Source organism: Egretta garzetta, unplaced genomic scaffold (genome assembly GCF_000687185.1).
Source record: "Egretta garzetta isolate BGI_Z169 unplaced genomic scaffold, ASM68718v1 scaffold151, whole genome shotgun sequence".
NCBI lineage: Eukaryota > Metazoa > Chordata > Aves > Pelecaniformes > Ardeidae > Egretta > Egretta garzetta.
This window is the reverse complement of record NW_009258615.1, coordinates 2,665,105-2,690,817: the sequence shown is the minus strand read 5'-3', so window position 1 is coordinate 2,690,817 and position 25,713 is coordinate 2,665,105. Positions and strand designations below refer to the sequence as shown.

General features: G+C 37.2%; 1 protein-coding gene across 1 annotated transcript in view; it reads left to right on the top strand.

Annotated features, from left to right (window-relative positions):
• The first annotated feature begins 8 nt into the window (after window positions 1-8).
• Window positions 9-25,713, top strand: part of FAM184B (family with sequence similarity 184 member B) — a 42,100-nt gene continuing 16,395 nt past the window's right edge. The window contains exons 1-3 of the mRNA XM_035903450.1: window positions 9-202; window positions 12,576-13,337; window positions 20,575-20,685. Coding sequence (XP_035759343.1) covers window positions 68-202; window positions 12,576-13,337; window positions 20,575-20,685 — 1,008 coding nt within the window. The 5' untranslated portion in view covers window positions 9-67. The remainder of the gene's footprint in view (window positions 203-12,575; window positions 13,338-20,574; window positions 20,686-25,713) is intronic.

The following is a 25,713-nucleotide window of genomic DNA, read 5'->3' as shown; positions in this document are numbered from 1 at the left end:
CCCGCAGCAGGGACGGGGCCGCGCTACCCTCGGCGTCCGCAGGCTTGATTAAAATATTTCAAGCCTAATGGCCTCTGGCATAAACAAGATTCATCAGCCCGGGACTTGCAGTGGATCTAAAGCCGCTCGCAGCAGCTCGGCAGAGGGATGCAATCAGGATATGCACATGAAAATGTGCAAGAAGATTGCCCAGCTCACTAAGGTAAGGCTCCCCGCTGCAGCCCTCCCAGGGAGGTGAGGCTGCCCTGGCCGGGGGCGCGGGGCTGCCTCCTCTGATGGCCCCTGGCCGAGAGGAGGGCAGGGAAACCGGTCCTTTCTTACAGAGCGGTTGCTGAAAACATCCTTGTGCATAAACTTCCTTTCGAATAGTTTCCCCGCGGGTGCTACAGACCAACCTTCAAGGGGTGCCGTTGTGGCTGACGATCGCCGGTCTCGCACTTAACCGCTCTAATTAGCGTGCAACAACAGCGAGAAGAGCTCAGGCTCGGCGAAAACACAGGGTTTGTCTGTGTGCTGCTCGGAGGGATTGGCGGTATCCGCTTTTTTTCTGCAATTACGAAGACGGGAATTCATTTGCGTTTTATAGGTTCTCGAGTAACGTTGTTCCAAAGCTACAGACGAACTATGGTACTGAAGTACAATATTACTTGTTGTCTTGTACTTAATTGTTACCGAGATGTTCCTTTAAATGACATTCGTGAACGACGGGAGTTGGCAAAGAGGCAGGACTACATTATGTAGTATATTGTAGCAAAACTTTTAGTTAATACAGAGCTACACTACAAAATATTTTGAACGTTTTCCACACCGTGTTAAGAAATAAGAGAAAATCTGTAGGAGGTGGCAGTTATCTTTTAAGCTGTTTTTATTGCTGTATCTTTGTCAATGAGAAAAACTTACTTCCTACCCTTGTTTACTAATCCAGCTTTTACATGTTCTGTAACCTCACTGCAGTTGGTAAAGACATTTTAGTGATGAAAAAACACTGACAATGAAAAAACACTGCCTAGAAATACAGGTCAAACAATAGGAAATCATTAAGAAGTTCAAGTTAGAATGGCTTACTAGTTACAGTGCCATTATTCTCATCTAATGATGACTGTATGTGGTAATGTATATCCTGTATGACTACATACACAAGTGCTACCTATATTTACACATATACTTGCTCTATTATACTTACTGTACTATACCAATACTTTACCAGTGCTTTGATTGTATGTTTGTGTAATAGTATTTTTACACAATCTGATCCTTACTTTTTGCCCACGAATGCACACATTACTCTTGCAGGTATGTTTCTATTCTGTAGTAATTGAAAGAAAAATATCAAAATAAACATCAACTTTTTAAAAATTGTTTTGAACACAGATGTGTTTGAGCAATGAAGTCTAAAAATTCTTAGAGAGAAGCACTTTCTGTTTATTGATAACATTCCTGATTCCTCAACCACTGTGAAATGTACGTGAAAGATGACTGTAAAGTAGATTAAGATGTTCTGAGTTGTTCCCTTGTTTTCTGTCTGGTAGTTGCTTGCTATCTTTGATCAGTTTTGCATACTAAGTAAAATTTGTCCATAAGTATCACTCAAATCACAGTATTACCTTTTCTAATAGAAAAGCAATAGCTGGGTCTCTATACTTCACAGTAGCAAGAGTTGAGAAATCACCAGCTCCTTCTTCCTGGGTGATCTGTTTCTCAACAGCAGATTTAGACCATATTGATGAGATCTGTGCAAAGAAACAGTTGTTCAAAATTTTCAACTCTCAAGCTAGACTAATTTTCTATAGATACTTCTGTGCCTTTTTTAATATAAAGTGATTCTTTTTAAAGTCTCTCTAATCTCAACTAAATTTTGAGGAAACAAAATCTCATTCCTTTCTGAAAACTCTTGTATTACTTTATAAATTTTGTCTTTGGGTTGGTGAAGAAAGTTCTGCTATTTTAGCAGCAAAAGGTGGGGGGAATCACCCCAGTGCAAAGAATTATGGCAAAATCTTATTGCAGTGGTTTTTTTCAGGTGCTTTTGCTAAAATTCTACTGTTAAACTGTGGGTGCAGGGATTTCTTTACTTTTAATAGAATTTCCCTTCTAGGTACTTTTCAGTCATCTGAAATAAAGAAGATTTATACCTGAAGCTCAGAAGAGTATTTCTGAAAAGCAAATCATTCTGTTTTGGAATGTGGCCTTAACCAATTTTCTCTGCAATAACACTACACTTATAGAGAACTCATGGCAGAATTGGAATTTTAATCATAAGCTTTCCCTTCTAAATTCTGGGTAGACTAATGCTGTACTAACAGCAAACATCTGAGAAGCAAAATCTGAGACCAGCTTAGCTGAAAAATAGCTATATGGAAAATTTCTTATAATCATTTTCAGCCTAGGAACTTTGAGAGCGCTCTTTTGAATCACTGTTTTCTTGGCTATACTGCAGTTGGGATAATTATAATACAATCCCTCCTAACTTAAAATTGCCTGAAGCACTTTCCCTTTTCTACCCTAGTTATGTAATACTGCTGTCTGTTGTTACACAGCTGCAACTTCCTGTCCCAGTGATGTTAGATTTTCATTGATGGGGAGATAATGATCTAATTACTCATCCACTCCCCATTGTGCCAGGTGAAATGAATACAAAATGTTTAAATTAGGTGTAGGATACAGAGTTTGACTTATATTCTGTTTCTTTGTTACATAGTCAGTAGTGGCCTCCTACTCTCAAAGGCAAAGGAGGGGTGTGCAAGGGTATCAACAGCAGAACCAGGTTTTCATACCTTCAGCTGTGTATTTTTCTGTTCTGCACCTTTTCAGCTGTAGCAGCAAACACACAAACCTTTAGAAGCATTTCATTTGCTTTGGGCAGCAAACTACTGCTTTTTGTAGCCCATTTATCAGTATTTTTAGATGCCTTGTCCTTCCCACAAAGACTGACTTTTTCCACATGTAGAACTTACATTGTTTTTCCACGTCGAGTTATCACAATGAGCAAAACCAGTGAGTATATATTTGTAAGCTCAGTCAGTCAAAGACTTCTTTCCACAAAACTCAGGTGGCCTTTACATTTCAAGTCAGAAGTGGCTGCAGGTCCTTGTTTGCCATTAGACATCTGTCTGCCCACATTTGAAGTACACTAATGAAAATATGGCAGGGTTTTAATATTAATTGTACAGTTTAGGTTTTGCTTTTAAAGCCTCAGCTCATGCATATGTGGCACAACCAGGTTTTGTTTGAAAAATGTACATATTAAAAAAAGGGTACATTAAAAAGTGCAAACTGAAATTTTTTGTTCCCATGGATGCAGGTAAAAAGTTTAAAAGCCCTGGTAAGTTCAGTGAGTTTGGATGAGAGCCATCTAGGCCTTCTGAATTTTGACCTTAAAATCAGATAACATTGTAGCTATTTCCAGATGGGCTATGCTTTGACTTATGAACTTACAGAAATTAAAATTGCATTCCGCTTGCAAGCGGGAATGTCCACCTGTAGTTGTCATTCACATTTATGACTCACATACTTAGTTGGTAGGTACCTTTCTTCATTCAAATTAATAGGGGCTTGAAGTTAGTGTATTCTTATGATTGTAGTAGAATGCATGACTTTGTACCAGTAATTAAGTCTAGACTTCTCCATGGACCCGTGCTTGTTTTGTGCTTGCCAGTTCTTGTATTTCTGATCTGTTTAGCAATAACATGAGTTTAAAATGCATGGTGACTTTTACAAGACACTTTGGGTGTCACTCCCTGCTGCCTCAAGCTATGGATTTCTAACATCCATTGGCTCTTGCAGGATTTTCATGCGCTAATGGATTGTCAGGACTGTCCTTTTTACCTGAGATAGGATGAGAAATGCAAGTGAACTCTTGATGAGGAGTGCTGAGGAGGGTGGATCAGCTTTCATTGAAAAGGCAGTTAGGGTAGGGCTGGCAAGAGCTAGATACACTGCAGATATCCACGTTATTCAGGCTTCTTTTCAGACCTCTGCCAGTGGGGCTCAAGCTGAACCTGCTGTTCTGGACTGCAGTTCTGGAACCAAGCCTAGTACAAATAACTAGGATGGTGACATTACCTGGTGATCGGAGAGCCATCTAAGCCACAGAACAGTTCTGTTTCCTTCTTCGAGACAAATTCTTGGATACAAACATTTTTAATGACAGTAGATAGTTACCCTCAAACTCAGTTTCCCTAGGGGTTCATCTGACTCTAGATTGGGAATTTGGGAGCCTTGTTGTAAGCAGCACATTTTAAATTGCAGTATTTCTGGTCAAGTAGATTGTTAGTCAAAAAATCAAGCCGTCTGGCAAGAATTTGATGTATCTATATTGGATACTGTGAGTCTTAGAGAAAGAGAGTGCTGCTGATGCAGGGAAAAGTTAATTGCTGGTAAAACACAATTAAGAGCCCTTTCTTCCTTCAGGGGAAAGAAATGCCAAAGGGGAGCAAATGTGTTCCTCTTCCAGAAGCAGCAGCATAGGCAGATATTCCTTAATGACTCTATGAGGAGCAGTTGAGAATGGTACACACTCCAGCTGCTTATCACCACCAGTCACCAGGAGGTTTATTGCCCCCCAGCTTAGTCAGCAGGGTAGAAAATATGAACATTATTTAATAAGCATCAGTGGAAAATCAGCCAGAGGAGTAAAACCCACTTTCATTAGTTATTTAAGGAAGGATGTCTGACTTTTGCACAGAAGTGTATGAGATACATACTTATATTTAGTTCAATTGGCTTCACTCTACGGGTGAAAATTTACAAAGAATCAGCAAGTGGCCTGGCATGAGTGTGAGGGCATAGACGGCTTACACCACTCTGGTGTTTTGCAGCATGGCTGTATATTAGATCTTTTAACCTTTCCTGTCTTATTTGCCATTCAAAAAAATGGCTGATAGGTTTAGGAATGAAATACGGTCAAATTCTAATGGCTTACTCTGGAAGCCACCTATCAGCTGAGCAACTGCAACAGAGCACTTCGGTTGTCTACTCTTGTTTCTAGTTGAAATATGTTGCCTTTTTCACATAGTTTAAGCTAAGTTTATTGACCTTATTTACTGTGATGTGTTAACAGTACTCAGAAACCAATGCTTACAGTGGCTCAGCTGATGTGCAGTTAGTTGTTATGCTACCAGAGCTCTCCTGCATGCTTGAGGCTTTTTGATCTCAGTTCTCTAGAGAGGTATTCAGTATTCTGCAGAAATGAAGCAAAATGGAACAGCATAAAAACTAGGATCATGCTTTTGGAGCAACAATATTTTTCCTTTGGGCAAGGAATATAAAAATTGGTTTCCATGCAGGCAAAGAAAATGAATCTTTTAATAAAGCTGCTTACATTAAGTACTAACAAGACTAATAAAGTCAGCTATCAATACCCCCACCTACTTTACTTGATAATGTGTTTGTTTTCATGACTTTATGTACAATTTCCTATCAAGATTTTAAAGCTAGCATTATTTTTGCCTACCAGCTGACAAAAATGTGCAGACTAAGATTTCTTAACCTGTAATTGCTAGGTTTTCTTCACAGAACTAAAAGGGAACTCCTGGATCATAAAATCCATGTGCAATGTCATATAATTGTGTTGATCAACTAGTCAAAAGCAGTGTTAAAGCCACTATTTCTATTTGGAAGTAACCCAGAATCTTATTATTTGGATGTCTAGAAATTGTCATTGAAATTAGTTCAAGGTATAAGAATGACATCTATGTATTGGAATTACATTCTTACCATACTAATTTGTCACTGAGTTTGCAGAAAATCTGACACCCTTAGTAATCGACAACTCAAAGCTACTTTATAATGGTAACTATATACTAAATTCAAGCCACTTGTTCAAGGAACCCTAGTTAATGTTTATATACAAAACGTGGTTTATTGCTATGCGCGTTACAGGCAATAGGTAATAAAATATCTAGTGATCCATTAATTGCACAAAATAAAATTGCAAGGTTGTTATTTTTTCATGTTCTATCTTTTCTTCATGGATAATGTGTAAAAGTACCCTTGTCAGTGACACTATAGCTGTACCTCTCCCCTAACATTTTAACTAGTATGTAGATGCCAATATTTTACAACTGAGAAAATTATACTCAAGTTAGAAGTTAATGCCAACTCAGCTTAAGACATTCTCACGTAAATATTCTAAAGCTATGTATTTAAACTTTTGAGCATTTCAGCATTGTGTATGGTGTATGAAATATTTTGTTCCATAAAGTATCCTGTTATTTTTTCCGTGAAGTTAGGTCTTCATTAGGTAAAAGAGTGTTGTGTGTTTTATACCTCTGTTGCCACCTCTACAGTCAGATCTTAAACACAGTAGCTGTCTCACTGTAACAATTAACTTGTTTTTCCTGCCTGTGCACAACCAGACTGTCTCTATCTGCTGTTGAAGACCACTTAACCTGTGCTTTTAGTAGGAACAAATAGGCATGCAAGTCTTTCTTGCTTGTGCTTAAAGCCATCAGGAAGCGTGTAAATGTAGTTAGTCCAGTACTAAGGCTGAGTTAATTTATCCTGCCTCCCAGTGGGGCACGGTAGCTCAGGCTTGGCTCTGCTGGTTCAGACTTGCCATTTTACTTGATGTATATTCATTTGCCTTCCAGAGGGCTTGGAGGCAGCTGAACACACATAACCCTATTAGTGAGGAGGTACTGCCTTTATTTCATAAGAAAACTACAAACTGACTGGAATTTGTTCTTAAGTTAATGAACTGAGTGAAATTCATCTGAAGTCAGATTGTACCTTTTTAATGTAGTTGTCATTCAGAACTTTGTATGACTTGGCCTTTAGGCACTTAAGTGTGGTTTTAACTTAAAACAGGTTACTACCAGAGAAGTAGTAACCCCTGTTTTGTCTTTGGAAGCTACGGCATTTGGTTGTGACTATGCACTGTCATTTAGAGGGTTACATAAGACCTACCTATAGATGTAAATATGAGATTATGGTTGAATATTTTGGTTTTTTCATTCAGGAGGAGAGAACTGCTAGGATTTGGTAACAGAGCTGTTATCTGTCTTTTTACCACTGTGATTGTGAGGTTCTTCTGCAAATCCTGTAGTCAACTATCACTTTTGACATTAATTTTTTGAAGTTTTAAGGGAGGTATTCAGTAGGATAGCTGCTAGTAAAGCGCTCTGGATATTCAATTCATGATCTCTGTTCTGAAAACTGACTATTCTCTCTGAGCAAAGAATATATTTTGTCATTACAAAATAAGAGTATGAACTGCATATTCTTAGGGTGAGAAATCTGTAAGGCAACTGAAATCTCTACAGTCCCTAGAATGCTGTGCTTTTCTTTTTTAAAAGTGTATACATAATAAACTAGGAAGAAAAAAGTGGCAGCCCTTTTGTTAACACAGTAGCAGCAGAGGATCTGTGAAACTTTCACATGTATTCCCACTGTTAAATTTGCTTAGAGCAGCAAAGAAATTTTGGTGCCTGCAGTAGTATAAACTGGTATTATTAATTCATGGATACCTGAGGGTTTTGATGAATTCTTTTCTTAATCAGCAAAGTATGTAGAACATATAAAGAAACCTTTTTAAATTTTAAAAATTCCTCTATCAGAATTTCAAACTACAGGGGAGTAAGAATTTGTTCCAATCTGTGTAATGCTTTAGTCTGGATTAGGAAAAAACAGGCCTCATTTTATTTGTGCTTAATCACAGATCTACCTCGAAGGCAAAACCTGCAATAAACATTATGTTTTAAATAAATTATAATATTTGTCTTCACAAAAAAGATATAGTTGGTTGGGAAAATCTGTTTCACCCTGGGCTGTAATTAAATTAATCATTCTACAGTTTACATTTGCAAGACTTCCAAATTCTACTGTGTTTAAAGTAAGGAAATACTTTGAAAAACAGGAATCAAGCGAGAACTTACTTGATGAATTTGTTTGTTTGCTGAATTTATTGTAAGATTGGACGTCGCTTTATCATAATCTGTAACAAGATTTTAAAAGTATTTTTGAAGGATAAAGTTCCAGATAAATATCTAGAATCATCAAAAAAAACCCCACAGCCCTTTGGAAACACTGAACATATGTCTGCAATTTTAGATGTCTTAAAGATCTTTAAAAATTTGGGATGTAATGAAACATTTTCATAACATACAGTTGGGTGTTAATTTGGCAAATTAATTCTGTCACCACTGTATTTAGATCTGATTAATGAGATCATTACCTCATATTTTTGAGGCATAATGAAGATCAAACTTCAGGGATATAAACCTATCAAACTCTCCCATAAGTTTTAGATATGTAACAAAACCCAAACAGCTAAATTATCAGTGGATTACATGGAAATAAGGCCTTTTTATTCCTTCTGTTGACACAGAATTGTTGACTTCACTTCTGCACTAAAAATTCACCTGGTCTACAATGACCTTAAAATGGACAGACAGAGGGCATAGATATAAATGTGGCTTGTGTCAAACAAATCTTCTATTTCTTGCCTGTTACCTATCTGAAACAGCTTTATAAGATGGATTTGAACTCATCCTGTAAAAGCCAAAGATTTATGGGGATATTTGAGATCTTAAGGACTTTTGCAAGAATTTCACCAAGACAGAGATTACAAAAGGCGAACAGAAAGGACTCTGAAATCAAACAATTTGGCCTTTGTGCTTGTCTGCATATGTGTGTGTGTTGATTTACTTTAAAAAATTTTGCTTATTCATTAATAAAGTGTTTTCATCTAGTTCTGTGGTTTTTAATAGACATTAATTTTACCTATTTAACTTCTACTGAAAAATAATGCAATCCTCTCTGACAGCATTTGAATTCAGCTTAACCGGATAAATACGCTTAGGATGAATTTGATTCACCTCAGGGAGAACAAAGAAATATAAATATATTTCATATAAATGTCATGCTGACTGATTTTATTTATTCTAGTTTTTAATTGCATACAAAATCTACAAAAATAATAGTGCTTTTGATATTTAAGTTTGGCAAAATTATTTCAAAGTTACCTCACTCTGCTCTGGTCTGCTTAGGAAGTAGACAACATAGAATTCATAGAAACAAATTCACCTGCTAGTGAAGGCAAGATACTTCCTCTACTAGTGAAAAGGAGATGGTGTGGTCACCTGGCCTCAGTGAGCCTCTAGCAAACTAATTTATAATCAAAACTTGTTTGCTTCCCTGCTTTGTTCGGGGTGCTGCCAGTAGTACCCTGTTTGGCACACCCCTCCAGGGCCTTTTCTCATCCTTGTGTTTCTTTTTTTTTTTTTCTTTTAGCTCTTTTTTAATCAAGAAGGATTTGTGCCCACTGGCTTGGGGCCAAAGGAAGAACACCTGTGATCTTTTGCCTTTCTTTGATTCTTCTTATCATCCTCACTCCTCAACTTCCATACCAAACTGTCTCACTTCTTAGCCAGCTAATAAAGCAACCTGCTAAAACAATTTTTTTCATTATTTTTTTTTCAGTTTCCTACAAGAGTAGTGTTTAACACTACTGTAGGAAAATAGAACAGTTTTTCATTATTTTACATCACTATAAAGTAAAGGAGAAGAGAAATGCCATTTAGATTTACAGCATTTGGAGGACAAAATAGGACTAATAAGATGTATTCATATTCACTGCACCATTAATGTTCAAGTGTATATGTGTAATAGTGTTTTTTCCAAACTGTCATATAACTCTCAGTTGCTCTAAAATCAGTACAATGCTTCCCAATACATTGTTTTGGAGAACTGTAAGGAGGCGGTAGCCATTGGTGTTATGTTAGTAACTCGAAGAGTAATGCAGCCCTCTTTTCAGTTGAAAGCAATTTTGCCTGCATTGTCAAACTGATGAATTTTAGAGCTGCTTTTAAAAAGCTGCCTATCAACACAACTGTTAAGAGATTTATACCACATTAGCCAGCAGTATGTACACTTGCAAAGTACAGATGCTGAAATAATTTTTCAGTATTTTTCCTTCCAGCATATGAAGTCCCAGATTCATGTCGCATACCTCACTGAAGAGACTGGAGTTATCTGAAATAGGAATATAGTAACTATATTTGGTAGGGAGTGAAAGGCATGTGTGAGGCGCTTAAACTTCATAAAGTACAGAGCAGCAGAACTCTAAAAATTAAATCTCTTAAGAAGGCTAAGATACTGAGGGATCAGTTTCAGCACTCAAGCTTGAAGATTAAATTTAGAGGTAGGCATTTTCAAGTCCAAATCCATCATTGTGGTTCTACCCACCTTTGAACAGAAGTGTAGGAATAATAGATAGTGCAGGGAGGCCAGTTTCTTCCATTCTTTTAGATAACTCAGTTAAGATGGTGGTGGTGGTCTAATGCACAGTGAAATTTGGGAAATCTTGGGAAGTCAGACTTTAGAGGAACCCAAATTCCACTGTCAGCCTGAACATAACATAATATGAGCCAGGCAGTGTTGATTTACTAGATAAATTAATCATTAAGAGTAGAAGTCTTTGAGTCACAAAGGCCATGTGTTCATCTCTGTTTTGCTGGTGGAATAAAAGACAGAAATGTGATCATTAGCATCTGACCTAGTTAATTGAAGGGTTGCCCAAACTAATTAGTGGTCATTCTAAACCTGTGGGTAAAATTAATCTTCACCTTGTAGTTTTTATGTCTGTCTCCTGAACAGTTAGGAAAGGTTTGTAGAACAATTTTAGTTAGTGGGGAGAGGGAATCTGCTTGGTATCCTGCAACTATTTCTGTTTCAAAGGAAAAATGGTTAAAAATAACAGAGAAGAATTAACAGCATGTAATCTAAGGCCCAAAAAGATACTTATCTAAATGTAGACAATGACTTTCTTGTCTGCTTGTCTTCTGGAATATGCTGCTGTTACTCCCTTTTGTCACATATTTATCCAGAAATGTATCCAGACCACGTTTTGCATTTGTGACTTTTTGAGATTTCTGTACTTCATTCTTTACTGACAGGGAGGAAGTTGACTATACACAAGATGTATTTGTGTGTTTGCTTTCATTTATGGATGCCTGAAATTCAATGTTATTCATATACAGATAGCACAAGAAATGGTTAGACATAGCTGAGCAAATACAATGATATTGGAGACATCCTCAGGGCTTACACAACACAGACTACAGGCTTGTGACACTTACTGTGGTCAAGACGCCTATTGGTCTCTCAATTGAGGCTTCCCCTGAGGAAATACTGACGATTACAGGGCCAAAATTCTAGTATAATTAAAGAATTATTTGTGACCTTGCTTCTGTATTTATATGTATTTATTTAAGTACTTAAGAATATTATTTTCTTAAACATTCTCTAGGAATCTTTTGATTAACTTCTATGGGCTCAGGCCAGACCAAAAGTATCTGTCATAACTTGCATACAAATTCCAAACCCAGTTCTGTAGATCAGCAAGTTCTCTCTAAAAGAACCCCCAACCAACCAAACAAGTGGAAAACCTCCACACATACGTTAATACATAATGTGTTGTTCCCCTTGAGTTAGATAACTATGCCCAGTAGAAACTGGATTAGGCCCCATGTTGTCCTAATGGGGGCCTGAAAAGGCAAGCATGTGTCTTTTCAAGGCAGTTACTCTGTTTTGCAATTATCTGTAACTGTCTTGTAAGCTTAACATGCAGTTACTAGTTTTGACTCTGAACTCTTCATTTCAGTCTGCTATGGGCTTCTGATAGCATTTTCTTTTCAAAACAATAGCAGTGTGCTTGTACAACATCTTCTGTAAGAGGTCTTTGGTGTATGCCATGGGTAGCAGAGGAAGCCTGCCTGGGATAGTAATTTGTCTTATAGTCATGAGAATTATTCTGCATTTTGTAGAAGAAAATAAAACTTCAACAAGTTAAAATCAATTGTTTGAAAGCTTATTGTCATCAGAGGCTCGTTTGAATCTGCTAAAACCTGATTTCTTGTATTTATAACTGAAGTGAAGTAAAAAACCCCATTGCCTGAAGACTTCTCAGAATCAAGCCAAAAGGTGCTTGCAGTCAAGCAATACCTATCCTGAAGTGCTGGACAAGCTAACTTACCAGGCATACAGCTTCCTGGAGTGCATCTTCAGTAGTGTTTTAGTTTGAGGCAGGAGTGCAAAATTTAATCCTCCTTACAAACTTTCCTTTCATTTACATCACAGAGTGAGTTTGGTCCACATGAACTGGATGTCAGGACTTCAGGTTTCACTCCACAGGTCTGCTGCTACTGGTCCCCAGCACTTGCTAATGCTAAAGGCAATGTGGTGGGTAGTCCTCCTGCACCGAAGGCTAGGTGAACTGGGCCACAAATGTGGAGTCATTTAGCTAGGGAAGGGGCCCTTTTTCATTCCCTGTATCAGAGATCAAACTAGGGGCATGAAGTGACAACTTGCCAAGAATAAAAAAGGAAATTTCTGACAAAAAATGAAATTAAAAAAAAATTGTTTCTTACAGTATTGTCTTCTGTCCCTATAAGGTTTTACAGTTTATAATTGTCCCTTCTGTTCCTAGTGAAAAAAGCACCACAAAGAACAAAAAAAGATTAAACTGTAGCAGTAATTCTCTTTTAGCATTTAACACCTTGATAAATGTAGTAACTGAATTCATGACTACCATTTGCCAGATACTTTAATTTCCTATTATTTTTCTTGTTCTATAGGTGATATATGCCCTGAACGCTAAAAATGATGAGCATGAGGCTAGTATACAGGCTCTGAGAGAGGCTCATGAAGAAGAAATTCAGCACATTGTTGCTGAGACAAGGGAAACGATTCTCCAGTGTAAAAGCAAAGTTGAAGAAGAACAATTGCTGAGAAAACGTATTCAGGCCCTTGAAATTGCAGTAGAACAACACAAGAGACTAAAGGAGGAGGCCTTGGCAGAGTTAACATTGTGCAAGAAGCAGGTGGAAGAGAGGGAGTGGAGAACAGAGGGGAAACAAGCACAGACTGTCCTTTCTACAGACACGGCAGATACCAATGCAGACTTTGAAAACAAGCTTCTACATTTAAATCAGGAGTGTGATGGACTGCTAAATGAATGCACAGCATCTAGGAGAGCAAATTTAGGCAAAAAAGTAATTTTAGAGGAAAAATACAGTGTGAAAGGACAAGCTTTAATAAATGAGATGGAAAACCTGAAGAGTGAGAACCAGCAAGCAACTGAAGAATATACTCAGAAAACAAGCAAACTACAAGCCTCTTACAAGAGAAAAAAAGAGGATTTGAAAAATGCTATGCAGCAATCTGTGACAGAAACAAAGAACTGTCAGCAAAGAGAAATGGAGCAAAGGAAGAGCTTAGAGGCTGAGGAAGGTTTTTTGCTGCAGCACGTAAAGAAGCTGGAGGCAGACGTAGAAGAGAAAAGCCAAAAGATAAATGAGAGGAAGAAGCATTCCCAGAAGCTGAAGGAGAGAATACAGGTAGAGTATAAGACTGTGATCCCTATCTCTGCCTCTAAAAGTGGAAATTATCAATTCTTCAAAATTCCAGGGAAGAGGGGTCTTTTAAATACCATATTGAGTACAATGCCTTATAAGCACTAAAGCAGTTTTAGAGACTTAGAAGAGAAATAGGAGGGATATAGCACTGAGAGTTTTAAAGAAAGAGTTAAGATGATTAGTAACTCATTAGGAGAACTCTTTGAACACTAGGCTTTGTATTCCCTGAAGGAGGAGTGAGGTAAAATTTGCCTGTTCACTGGACAGACCTTTCTTGGCCAGAAATGTGAAGAGAACAGCAAGCAGGCACTAATGCTGGCAATGAGTATTTGCAGAGTACATTCTCCTTTTCACTTGTGGTTGCCAACAGCTCAGTGCATGGATATGAACAAGGTTAGATAAGAGACCTGAGCTGGCAGGTTAGGAAGGAAGAAAGTGCTTTATATAATATGACTCTCTCAACAGTGGCTTGTACCAAGTGACATTTAATGAAGTGTCCTTTACACCTGTGAAGTTTTATCTGCTGAGCCATGAGATTTTCACCAGTAGTTTTCACCCCACACTTCACCTGTCTACCCTAGCTGGTGTATCTCTCATACATTTGCAGCACAGTTCTGCAGCCCCTTTCTACTTAATTGCATCATGTGTCATGTGTCGTGTCATCAGTTTCAGAGATTGGCACATCGGGGACAATCTGCCAACCAGCTGCATTTGGTACATAAGGTCAGGGTGTGGGAGAGGAACAGGTGAACTGTGCTGATGCCAAAGTACCCAGCCATGCTCTGTGCTCAACAGTTCCACTTCCTTCTAATGTTATTGGTCCTTCCCATCACATAAACTCACCTACCTACTGTCCCCAGCCCTATAACAGCATTCTTACATATTGGATAAGAAAACCTTAAAGGTCTAGACTTGGAGTATTTCGCAGTAATGGTAATTGTCTCCCAATGGGAATGATTTATCTCCTTTAGAGTCAGAGAACCCCAGAGTCCTGTAAAGAGCAGGGTTACCCCAGTCAGCTGTGTTCCTCCAAGACAACTCTGACCCTTTTCACCATTTGCCCTCATATCTTGCCTGTCAGTATCATTTTCCTGATGGTCCAGAGTTCTGGGCCTCTTTGAGGATGTTCTTTAGGGGAGTTCAGCCTCCAATACGATCACTGCCTTTTTGTTTTAGAAGATCAGAGGGTGAATTGAATACACCTTCCCCAACATTATTCAGACTCCATTCTCTCAGTGTGTAGATCTGTAGCAGAAAAACCTCTATCTTCTGCAGTAAAGTGGAGAGGATACAATGAGTGGCAGAGGTACAGATAAGTAATTTTTTTAAACTGAGTCAAGGGAATCCGTAATACCTGTTTCAATAAGGAAAAGTGTCCAGGTTCTGTAGAAGTTTGAAGTGACAGAGGGGAAGAGGGAAAGTAAGATCCTGATTTCTTGTGGGTACTTGAAGTAACATTCAGGAGAAATGAAGAATGGAGACATGAAAATTTATGCACATGGTTTACTGTTATGATTTATCATATAAGAAATGCAGTCTTTTAAGAATAAATAATGTAAAACATAAATAAGAAGAAATAAGAACAGAAATAAGAAAACAGAAATAAGAAGGTGATGTAATTAGGAATTTAATTTATATTTAATTCAGTATCAGCTGGATAAAAATTAAATATTTTCTGAAGGACATATGCTCAACTTGTACATTTCAGGTCCTCTAAGTCTATGGAATGAGGCGGATTTACATACCACAGGAGCATATTGCCTTGATTCTTTAAAGAGATAGCCTAAGACTATGATAAATCTGGAAGAAGGAAAACATACAATGTTATTTTCTGTTTCTTCCCAGTTTAAATAAAAACACAGAAGTTCTCCTTTCAAAATTGGCGATTTCTACAAATACTACATTTTTTTCAGAATCCTGCGGACAACGGCAGACTGGGAAACAGAAACATTTCTTTAATCACTAACACCTCTGATCATTAGGAACTACTAGCAAGAAAAGCTATTATAAGGCTTGAAAGATAAAAGGACTGATGTTTAAGCAAGATGAATTTTCTGTTTTCTCCTTAGCACATGCCAAAAGGTTTGAGACCTTTAGATGAAAGACATCACATTAGTGCACATTTCTTATTATTACTCTGGAAGAGAGAATACAAAGGATGACAAGTCATTAAGTCTGATCTGTTCAGTCTAGTTTTGGAAGAATTTTGGCATATGCCAGAGGTAAAAGGAACAAGCTTACTTTTAAGTTTTCAACTACAGAGAGTGTTAAATACAAGTTAGTTTTAACCGATGAGGTTTTACTCAGCATCCATATACGAACAAATGGCTATTTTGTCTGAGTACATATTGCAGTTAGGTTAGACATCTGGAAACTGAGACTAGAACCTCCAAAAATTGAACATAAAATACAGTTCAAATATTTGCCTTTAGTTATGGACAGAAAATTCCCAGCAAAGTCTATAGGAGCAGATTTTTTCTGGTTTTAGGCATCTGTATTATGGTTTATGTCTCAAACTATTGTACTTCAGCAACTGGAAAAAATCTCAAACTAATATTCATTAACCTTTAGCACAAGTTGCTGTAAAATTAATGGAAGTATATCTTGTTCCAAGTTTAGGATATTCTCAGACATCTTTTAGATAGTAACTCTTGATGAGTGTTCACTTCACAGTGATGCCTACATCTGAGAGAATGGCCCCACATTACAAATATTCTGGCAGCAGAGGCAGATTAAGGGTATGGAGCAACAAAAAATGCATTTAAACCAGCTCTGTAGGTGAAAGATTTATATCATGGAACTACGCCAAGAGAGAAAATGACCGTTTATTTCAGCAAAAAAAGAACATATGTAATAAATGTCGAAGTAATGTCATGCATATTTTAGAATTTGGAAGTGTAGCTTAAGGGAACACAACAAGAAATTCTGGGATCAAAAGGTATAGTTAAAAAAGTGGAGAAAGATCTAAGTGTAGTCAGAGAGAGACATACACTTCAAGAGAAGGAAATACTGCAAAAAGCAGGTGAGATGCTAATTAATGTCATTTCCCTTGTTAGTAGTCACTCACATTGGAAATTCCACAAGTTATTTATGCTGTTTGAAATTTAAATTTTGATACCACAGAAGATATGGCAACTATATTGAATTCCCAAAGCAAAAGTATTAATAAGGTAGATGAACTGAAACACCAAATAACACAGCTGCAGCAAATGATTTCTACCAAACGGAGCCAGAACAAGACTGGCTCTGAAGATGTGCAAGAGCTTAAACAGGTGGTTTGCTCTCAAATATTCAAAGGCATGGCATGCCAAAAGTACTGAAATCAATGTAATTTTTCTTTTAAGATTAATGGCTTTTGGGTTATTCCACAGCAGGCAATCCTGTAAGATTCCCAGACCTCTGACCTCATCCAGTTGAACACTGACTCGTGTTCATAACCTAAAGTACATGAGTCGCTTCAATGACAAGAAACTACTGACATCTTTGAGCTAGACCAGGGCAGAGTGTTCAGCTTCTTCTGTAACCAAAACCTTAAAGAGAACAAGGTCCAAGGCAGACTTTCTCTGTTGGGGTAAAGTTGGAATACTGATTTATTTTCTTTTAAATACAGAAAACAGTTCTTCTAAAAAGCTATGCAGAAATAATACCAGGCGTAATCTCAGTACAATGACGAATGTATGTATCCTGACATTTCTCTCTGTACAATGTCTCACCTTAAACAATTGTCCAGCCCTGAATCTTTCCTAAATTTTTTAATTCTTCTATTATATTGTTATGCTAGCATTCTGGGAAATGAGACCTGGCATCAGAGACGTAACAAAAACCAAATTGTCCTTTGTGTTTTTTCACAGAACTAAGGTTGCCCTTGAGGAAGCCTGCATAAAAGTGAGTCACATGCCCAAACTCAAACCAGAACAGCAAAAAACCCCCCATCCCTAGGCTGCAGAAGACGCATACAGCCCTGAATCACTACAGTTCTACATTGTTAACTAACATAAAGCCAGTATTTTTCAATGGAGTATATCCACCTAAATAGCATATTCCCTACAAAATAGACTGCTGCAACCCCAGAATCCTACCCTGGTTTTGTCATACTATATAGCTAGTGTGTTTTATAAACTATGCAAACTGTAGCTATTTAAAAAGAGGGTATGAATAAAAGACACAGAGAACTTGCTTTGTAAAGGCAAGCCTCACAGTCCTGTAAGGAAAAGATTTGTCTGAAGGAATAGCTGTTAAAAGGGCTGGGAGATCTTGTAAAGAAGCATACAAAGCAAATCAAGCCAGTCTAAAACTTAATGGAAGCTAAAATTAAAAAATGCAGAAGGTAGGAATGTTCTTCTATTTATAGATGCTCTAATTCAGCTGGTTTTAATCTTATTGGTCACAGTGACATCATTTTAATTATCCTCATTGGAGGCACTTTGAATTAACATAAAATGCAAGGATTTTCTCGCTATGGTCTTTCTGGAAAAAAAAAAAAAGAAAAAAAGAAGTCAAACTGATGTATTTCTGTGAAAAGGTCCACAGGCAGGAAGGTGAATTTATCCTTGATGTGATAAACTGCCTTCTTAGCAACACTTATCCTTGCATGCTTTGCATGTGACAGTTGGAGTGATTAATATAAGGTCCGTCCTGAAGAAAAATGTCTTGCAGGTGTATTCTAATTTCTGACTTAAATTTCCATGAATTGCTGCTGCAAAATACTCAAATACATTGACTTGATCAAAATTTTGCATTGTTTAGGCAGAGGATCTAATTCTGCAAAGTGTGGTAAATGGATTCAGAGTGCAAGTGTTACCAATGAAATGACTACTAGTTACAAACAAATACATGTGTGTATATATATATGTCCTTATTTAACTTTAGTCAGAAAGAATACTCATCTTCTCATGGATCCAGACAGGTTACCTTTTGTCAATGTGTTTTAAGTGGCTGAGCTGTAATTTTTGTTGTTCATATGCATTAGCAGTGATTGGCTTAAGAGATTCTTTAAAGAATTTCACTTTCATGAGAACTGCTATCTGTGGCTGAATCCTTTGGCTTCAGGAAATTTGCAGTCTGTAATGTATCTGTGCAGTAGGAACCTAAAGGTGAGCTGAAATCTATTCAAATGGAGGAAGACATTGAAACACGTGTCTAGTTTTAAGCACATGCTGTAATGCTTAGTGAAGCTTACAACTCAGTGCATGTCCAAGTGGTTTGCCAAATTTGGGCATAAACTAAGGAGGAATTTAGTTTCTGTCTCCTAATGTACTTGTGTGTTTGTCAGACATATTCTAAACAGAAAAAAAAATTGATTAGAGCAGGTTGTAGAATCAGACTACTGGTCAAGTGTTCTTCAGACCCTTCTTGGTGCTAAGAACCCATTTTTCCCAGTTTTAATGCTCCTACACCTTTCAGAGTTCAACGTTTACTTGAGAATAATCAAATCACTTGCTGACAAGTTATGAAGTCATAAAAAGCATGCAGCTCCTATCACTAAATGTTGAGCTTCATAGTTCCTTCTGGATTTTGGAGACTAGGAATTGTGTTAAATGCTCGTCAGAAGAATCCATTTCTGCCTGTGAAACTGCTGAGGTTTATACATTTATGCAATCTCACTTCTCAGAAAGGAACCTGTGTGAGTAAATTGTTTTATCTGGTTGTGAAAGTGCTCACGTTTGATCAGTATGTGAAGATGCAGTTCTTCAAGGTACACAGTTACACTATCAAGTATAAGCCTTATGAAAATTACTTTGCCTTTTATATAGTGTATTCTTTTCTGTAAATAAGTTTGTACAGGTATACTTAAAATGATGCCAGGCTGAAGCTCTTCATGTGAGTCAGATCAGACTTAAATATCAAACACTTTATACTTTAGTGAAAAAGGCATAGCAGTAGGCATTTATTACTTCTAGGCAATAAATATGATTGCTTATAACCATCTCTTCTTAGAGATTCATATTAATAAATCAGAAAAATCTTGAGTCAGTAAAACTTCAATAAAATTACAATATTTTTCATTATTAATGCTATTTATATCCTCTGATGCAATTAAGGCCTGCAACAGCTGTTTGAGAAGTACTGCATCTATTTTCTATATAGAAAAATCGAGATACAGAGAAGGAAATCCGTGGGCAGAGTTGCAGTGAGAATTCTGCAAACACCTGATCTTCAGGTTTTAATCAAAAAGACCATTATATCCTCTCCTTTTCTTGACAGGCAAAACTAACGCTAATTTCTCCCTTGCAATATTCATGTCTCTGTGTTTGATTCCATCCTTTAATTGCTACCTAACTGTTATCCTGGTTTTAAACTGTGAAATGCTAATGTATCCTCCTTTATTTAATTATAAGTTGCAAGAAATACATCACTATTGCCTGTGCTTCTGTTTCCTAATATCATCCCACCCTCCCAATGATGATCACTTTCTTAAATTTTAGGTATTTTTTGTTAAATTGCTATTTTTTCTCTGTTTCTTCCATTTGTAGTGTCTGAAAATATGGTAGAATATTTTTTGAGTCAGCAAATTGGCACAAATAGGAAGAGCAAGCACACTAATAAGCTTGTAATATATATTACTTCAGGACATTTCTAGAACTTGCACATTCAGTCTTTCTACAATAAATGATTGCTCACATTTGCTGCAAATTCTTGGTCACTGTCTCTCAGTGATTTTTCAAAAACTATTTCAAGCAATACGGTGATAATACAGTTTTCATTTTTTTTATTTTATTTTATCTTTACTTCCTCATTGGAATTTTCTTTATGGATGCTATAAGCTAGTGCTTCCTTTGGTTCCCATGTCCACTCATTGCCCATTACTTAGTCATCTGGTTATTTGTACGGTCAATGTATAGTTGTGTTTTTTCAGATCTTGTGGGTGACTCTTGCATACTAAATTATTTTCAAACACTAATGCCACTCAGGGCAAAACAGTCTGGCTCTTCATACTGTACAGTCTTCCACCCCAGGGAAGCTTTCAGCAGAAGATTAGGATTATGTGAGCTGTATTGCCTAACACTATTATTAGAAAGAACCAAACCAAACTGTTAATACTTCTTTGATTGAATAATACAAGTGATATTAAAAGACAGTACCATGTATTACTGTGTAAACTGCTTTATTATCTAGGTTAATGCAGAAGAAATGCTCTTTCATGCTGCATGTGTTGTCCCAGCTATTGCATGCTCTTTTCTTTTTTTTTTCTTTCTTGTTTTTTTTTTTTTTACTTTAGGAGCTCCAGACACAGCTAGAGGAATTTAAAAGAAAATCTGAGTGTGAACTAAAACAACTAGAGAAAGAGAAAGAAGTCCTAACTGGGAAACTTCAAAACTCTTCACTTGAGGTAAACTGGGCATAAATGTAACCCAGTAATAAAAGGGCTCTTCATTTTTCCTCTCATCTGAGAGATTCTTGATTAGATTTTAATTGTATTTGCTGTGACTATCATTCAAGAAAATATGCAAGGGCTTTAGATAGAAATAACAGAAAATACTGCTCCTGAATATCTATGAAGATTTTGTCAAACCTATTTATTTTTATAAATTTCATATATCACTCTTTGGAAATATACTAAGGCTTTTTGCTGAGGAGTTTGGCTATATCAGGGTTGGATGGTGACTCTGACTGTTCATCTGTAGACCCGGCTAAGTGAGATTAGAATCTTCCCTACAGCTCTTGTTGACTTTCTGATTACTTTTTTTTTGTGTGTAGACATGTAGAAGGGCCTGCTTGCTCAAGGGGAGTGCCAGCAAGTTTGGTGGGAGCTTTCATGGGAACAGCTCGACAAAAGCTGAAGACCTAGATCTTTCTCAGCTGGCATTTGTAGACTCTGAGTGGCATAATCTCTTTTTGATTGTTCAAAGACAGAAAAAGGAGAGGTAGGCTCATCATGGGGCTAAGCAGGATGTTGGCCCCCCTCTCCTACCTGCTTCCACTTTGCCACATGCTGTTACTCCTGCTTGGTGCATCAAATTACTTTTCTTGAAGTCATGCATTCAGGACAGAAACATACCTTAGAATCTAACAATGCTCCCAAATGGAGGAAATGCTCCCTCTGAAGAGAAATTTTGCATTTTTCATGGTATTCTATGGGTTACTTTCTGAACTAATTACTTGACAGTATTGCCAGGGAAGTGAAGTAATTTCAATTTACAATACTTTCCTTCTATAAATATCTGAATATTCACAGCCAAGAAATCACCATTTACTATACAACATTATGTTTCACTCAGGGCATGATTCCCATCTGGGAACCTTTGCAATGGCTCAGCCCAGAGCTTCCGCCTCAAAGGTTAGGCAATGTGCTGTTACTAATCCAGTTCTAACCTGGATACAATTTCAGATTTAAAAATAGCTTCCTTGGCTGCATAAGGCACGTTTTGGGTTGGGCTGACATAGCTAGAACACTGTGCGGAGTAGACAGAATCATGATCATTTCATATCTCTGGGGATGCACTTCTGAGTGGCTGTATTTCTGTATTACTAAGATTTTTGTGGATAAAGAAATCGGATTCACACCTGGATAAAGAAATCGGATTCACACCTGTTTGGTCCTTTGGAAGGATGGATGTGAGATTCTGTGTGAGTGGAATGCTAACTCATTAGGAGTCATCCAGTTCCTTACTTTTCTACTACAGGATCCCTTCAACACATGTTAAAGGGGCTATTCTGGAATTAGAGGGTACATGAAATGGAAGCACAAGCATCACCTTGTTATGATATATCTTTGAACAATGGTAGCACAGCAATGCCCAAAGCCTTGATAGAGATCTTTTAGGTACCACCAAACAGCAGCAGTAGAGAAGTGCCTAGTGTGTTTGCACCTGTCCTCCAGTCAGGAATTGCCATAAGTTTAGGAACGCTGTGTGAACTTAACTGAAGTAACTGTGAAATAAGCCTAAAGATAACAGTAAAATATAATTTCATTATTTTGTTGTTAATTCTTACACCATGTTACCGTTTTGATGTAATAGCATCATAGTATGAGTAAAACACTGTAGCATTTGGGGCCTTTTATATAAATTCATCCCCTAGCAATGCATTAAGAAACTTGGATCTTTCTACTTAAAAGATACAGGAAGTCAAAATATTCTCTCTGATTCCAACTTTAGATCTTGACTTTGAGATTTCACACTTCTTACATACAATAAATAAAAAAAGGGTATGGCAGACGTAAGGTAGACTTTAAGAAAGCATTCATAGTGCTTGCAAGCACAATGAATTAAAATAATCAAAGCAGAAATCAAACGGGGGAGCCAACTGTGATGGCATGCACGGCCTTATACTTGCCCGGTGTTTTTGCCCATGGGCTATCAAAGTCCAAGAGGTACTTCTTCAAAAGAATCAAGCCATCCTTCCCACTAAAAGGGCAGTAATTATGGTTAGAAAAGAATGAAACTTGAAAGGCTTCTGAAATATTCAAAACTTACCTGTCATCTTTTAGTAATAGTTGTTCATTTTTTCTTTACTTGGAAGACAGTGGGAGGCAAAATCAATTGTCATAAGAAAGGGCAAGTGCAAACATAACCCTGAAATTTGAAAAGAATTCAGCAGAGCATAGAAAAATACTGTTGCCTGCAGTTTATACTGTGGATAGATATTAGTTGCATCTTTAAGACCACTTTATGCCCTTCTGGTGGATAAAAGTGAATGTATAATGGTATTAGAGGTACATTTTTTTCAATATGTTTTGCTTTGCAGCAGGAAGACATTCTGAAACATTGTTGCTGGTCTGTTAGCAGTAAAAGGAGCCAAACAGATTCTGGACAGATACGAGCTGGCATAGTTTCATTGGCTTAAATGATGCTTTACCAATTTTACAATCTGAGGGTCTGGCTGGCTGTTTTGAAGTAATGAAACATAATAAAATGCCTGGGCACTGCAGAATATTCCAGAGAAGGATTTGCATTGTGGATTTGAAAGCCCTTTTAACTGAAAGACAGCTGGAGGAAACCTGATGGGATAGAAATGTTTGTTTCTTAACCTCTAATATGTTAGAAGTAGCAGGATTCATGAGAAAGTGTGTGTTTGTATCTCCAATATATTAGTGTAGGTCTTTTTCCCTAAATGACGGAAAAATAATGTCTGATTTCTTACTACATTATCTTCCCCATTGCTACCAATTTACTGCTTAGCCCATTTCTAGTTAGTATGATCTTATGTTTCAGGCTAGTAGTGCTTTGAACCAATAATTGTCTATGAAGAGAATCTGGAAGGTTATCAATGTTGTGACCACAGCTGAAGTTTACGTACGCCTCTTTTCATCTTCCTGACCTGGATGAATATTTAATTTGCAGAAGAAATATTCCAAGCAACATTTTGCCTGTTTCCAGTTTTTCTATTAGAAAATCTACAGCCTACTCTTCCGACTTCTTTTTTACTCACTGGCTTACTTTCAGGAAGGCCAGAAAAAAAAAAGCATGCTTGAATGTAATAATGCTAACACATATTACATCAGCTGATACATCAGCTGACTGTACAGCATTAAGTGTTTCACATCAAAGGTTAGTTTTATAAGGAACTGCAGTACCTAAAAACTTCAGTGTTTCCTTTCTTTATATAGGAAAACATTGGCTTGAGTTCAATAGACATTAAGACAAAGTAAATGTTTTACCTGTAACCAGAAGCTAAAGTGCCCATTTAGTTAAATCTTATGATTTATCACTTATTGTTCAAAAAAAATAATAAACAAAAATTGCAGCAGCTCTGGAAACAAAGCTTCAGTTGGCAAGTGGCTCTGGCATCTGCCTGTCCTTGGAGTGTATCCAGGCCACAGATAGATCCCATCACACAGACACATTAAAGACGATTAATGTTTTTCATTAAGAATAACATTTAGCAATTATTCTTCACTAGTTTGTTCAGACAGATAGTTTTCTTTGTGTTTAATTGGACGACACAAAGGAAAAAGCCAAGAAATGACTCAATAATTAGTCAACTTAAACTCACAGCTTGGGGCAGCTGAATCGAGGTGCTCTTTCAAATTTGCTAACTCAAATCAATTTGCTTGGATAGCTTCAGTGAAATTCAAATGGACCATGTTGGTTTGAAATTGTTTAAGAAGTGGTAAAACTAATCTTTCATTTTCTGGCACTTAAAAGGGAACAAAATAAAAAACTTGTTTCACAAAACACTGGGTGAAGGAATGTTTGTTTTTTTCTTATCTACCAGCCTAGCATTCCCAAGATGTGTGGGAGACCTAGGCTTGTTGGTTTGTTTTTTTTTTTTAATTCTGTCAGCTTTCTCACTTTTTAAAGTGTTCCCTTGTCACTGGGTTATAGGATAAAACAGGGTGAGCTACTGTCACCTGTATAGATCCCATCACACAGACACATTAAAGACGATTAATGTTTTTCATTAAGAATAACATTTAGCAATTATTCTTCACTAGTTTGTTCAGACAGATAGTTTTCTTTGTGTTTAATTGGACGACACAAAGGAAAAAGCCAAGAAATGACTCAATAATTAGTCAACTTAAACTCACAGCTTGGGGCAGCTGAATCGAGGTGCTCTTTCAAATTTGCTAACTCAAATCAATTTGCTTGGATAGCTTCAGTGAAATTCAAATGGACCATGTTGGTTTGAAATTGTTTAAGAAGTGGTAAAACTAATCTTTCATTTTCTGGCACTTAAAAGGGAACAAAATAAAAAACTTGTTTCACAAAACACTGGGTGAAGGAATGTTTGTTTTTTTCTTATCTACCAGCCTAGCATTCCCAAGATGTGTGGGAGACCTAGGCTTGTTGGTTTGTTTTTTTTTTTTTAATTCTGTCAGCTTTCTCACTGTTTAAAGTGTTCCCTTGTCACTGGGTTATAGGATAAAACAGGGTGAGCTACAGCGTGTCACCTGTTGCCACTTCTTCACTTGTGTATTAAGTTGTCATTGGAGAACCTAGGCCTTCATCACTTGGGTGAGTGTCCCAGTTACTTTCATATGCACACACACTGCTCTCTCGATTTTTCTGTGCCTCCATGCTTCCTTTCTCTCTCTCTCACACACAAAGCAGAACCACCGCTGCCATCTCTTCTTCCCCTGTGTTCTGTGAGTGAAGCCATTTGTCTCCTTGCAAATGATGAAATAATTTAAGTTTTAAAAACATTTAATTCAGTCTAGAGGAAATATTTTAATTTTTCATTTTGACATGCACATTCAAAAATGTTTCCTTTGGATTGATTTGGCAACAAGTTTTACTGATTGCTTGGTTTGGCCACCAAATAGGAGAAAGTCAACTGCCCAAGTTGGTAGCTTTGCTAAAGAGATTTTTAACAAGGCTCATCTCTGCTTGCAGACTTCTGTCATGTCTGAATTACGGATACTGTTGTAGATCTCAGAATTGAGACATCAGTAATAAACTGATGTAATACACTAAAC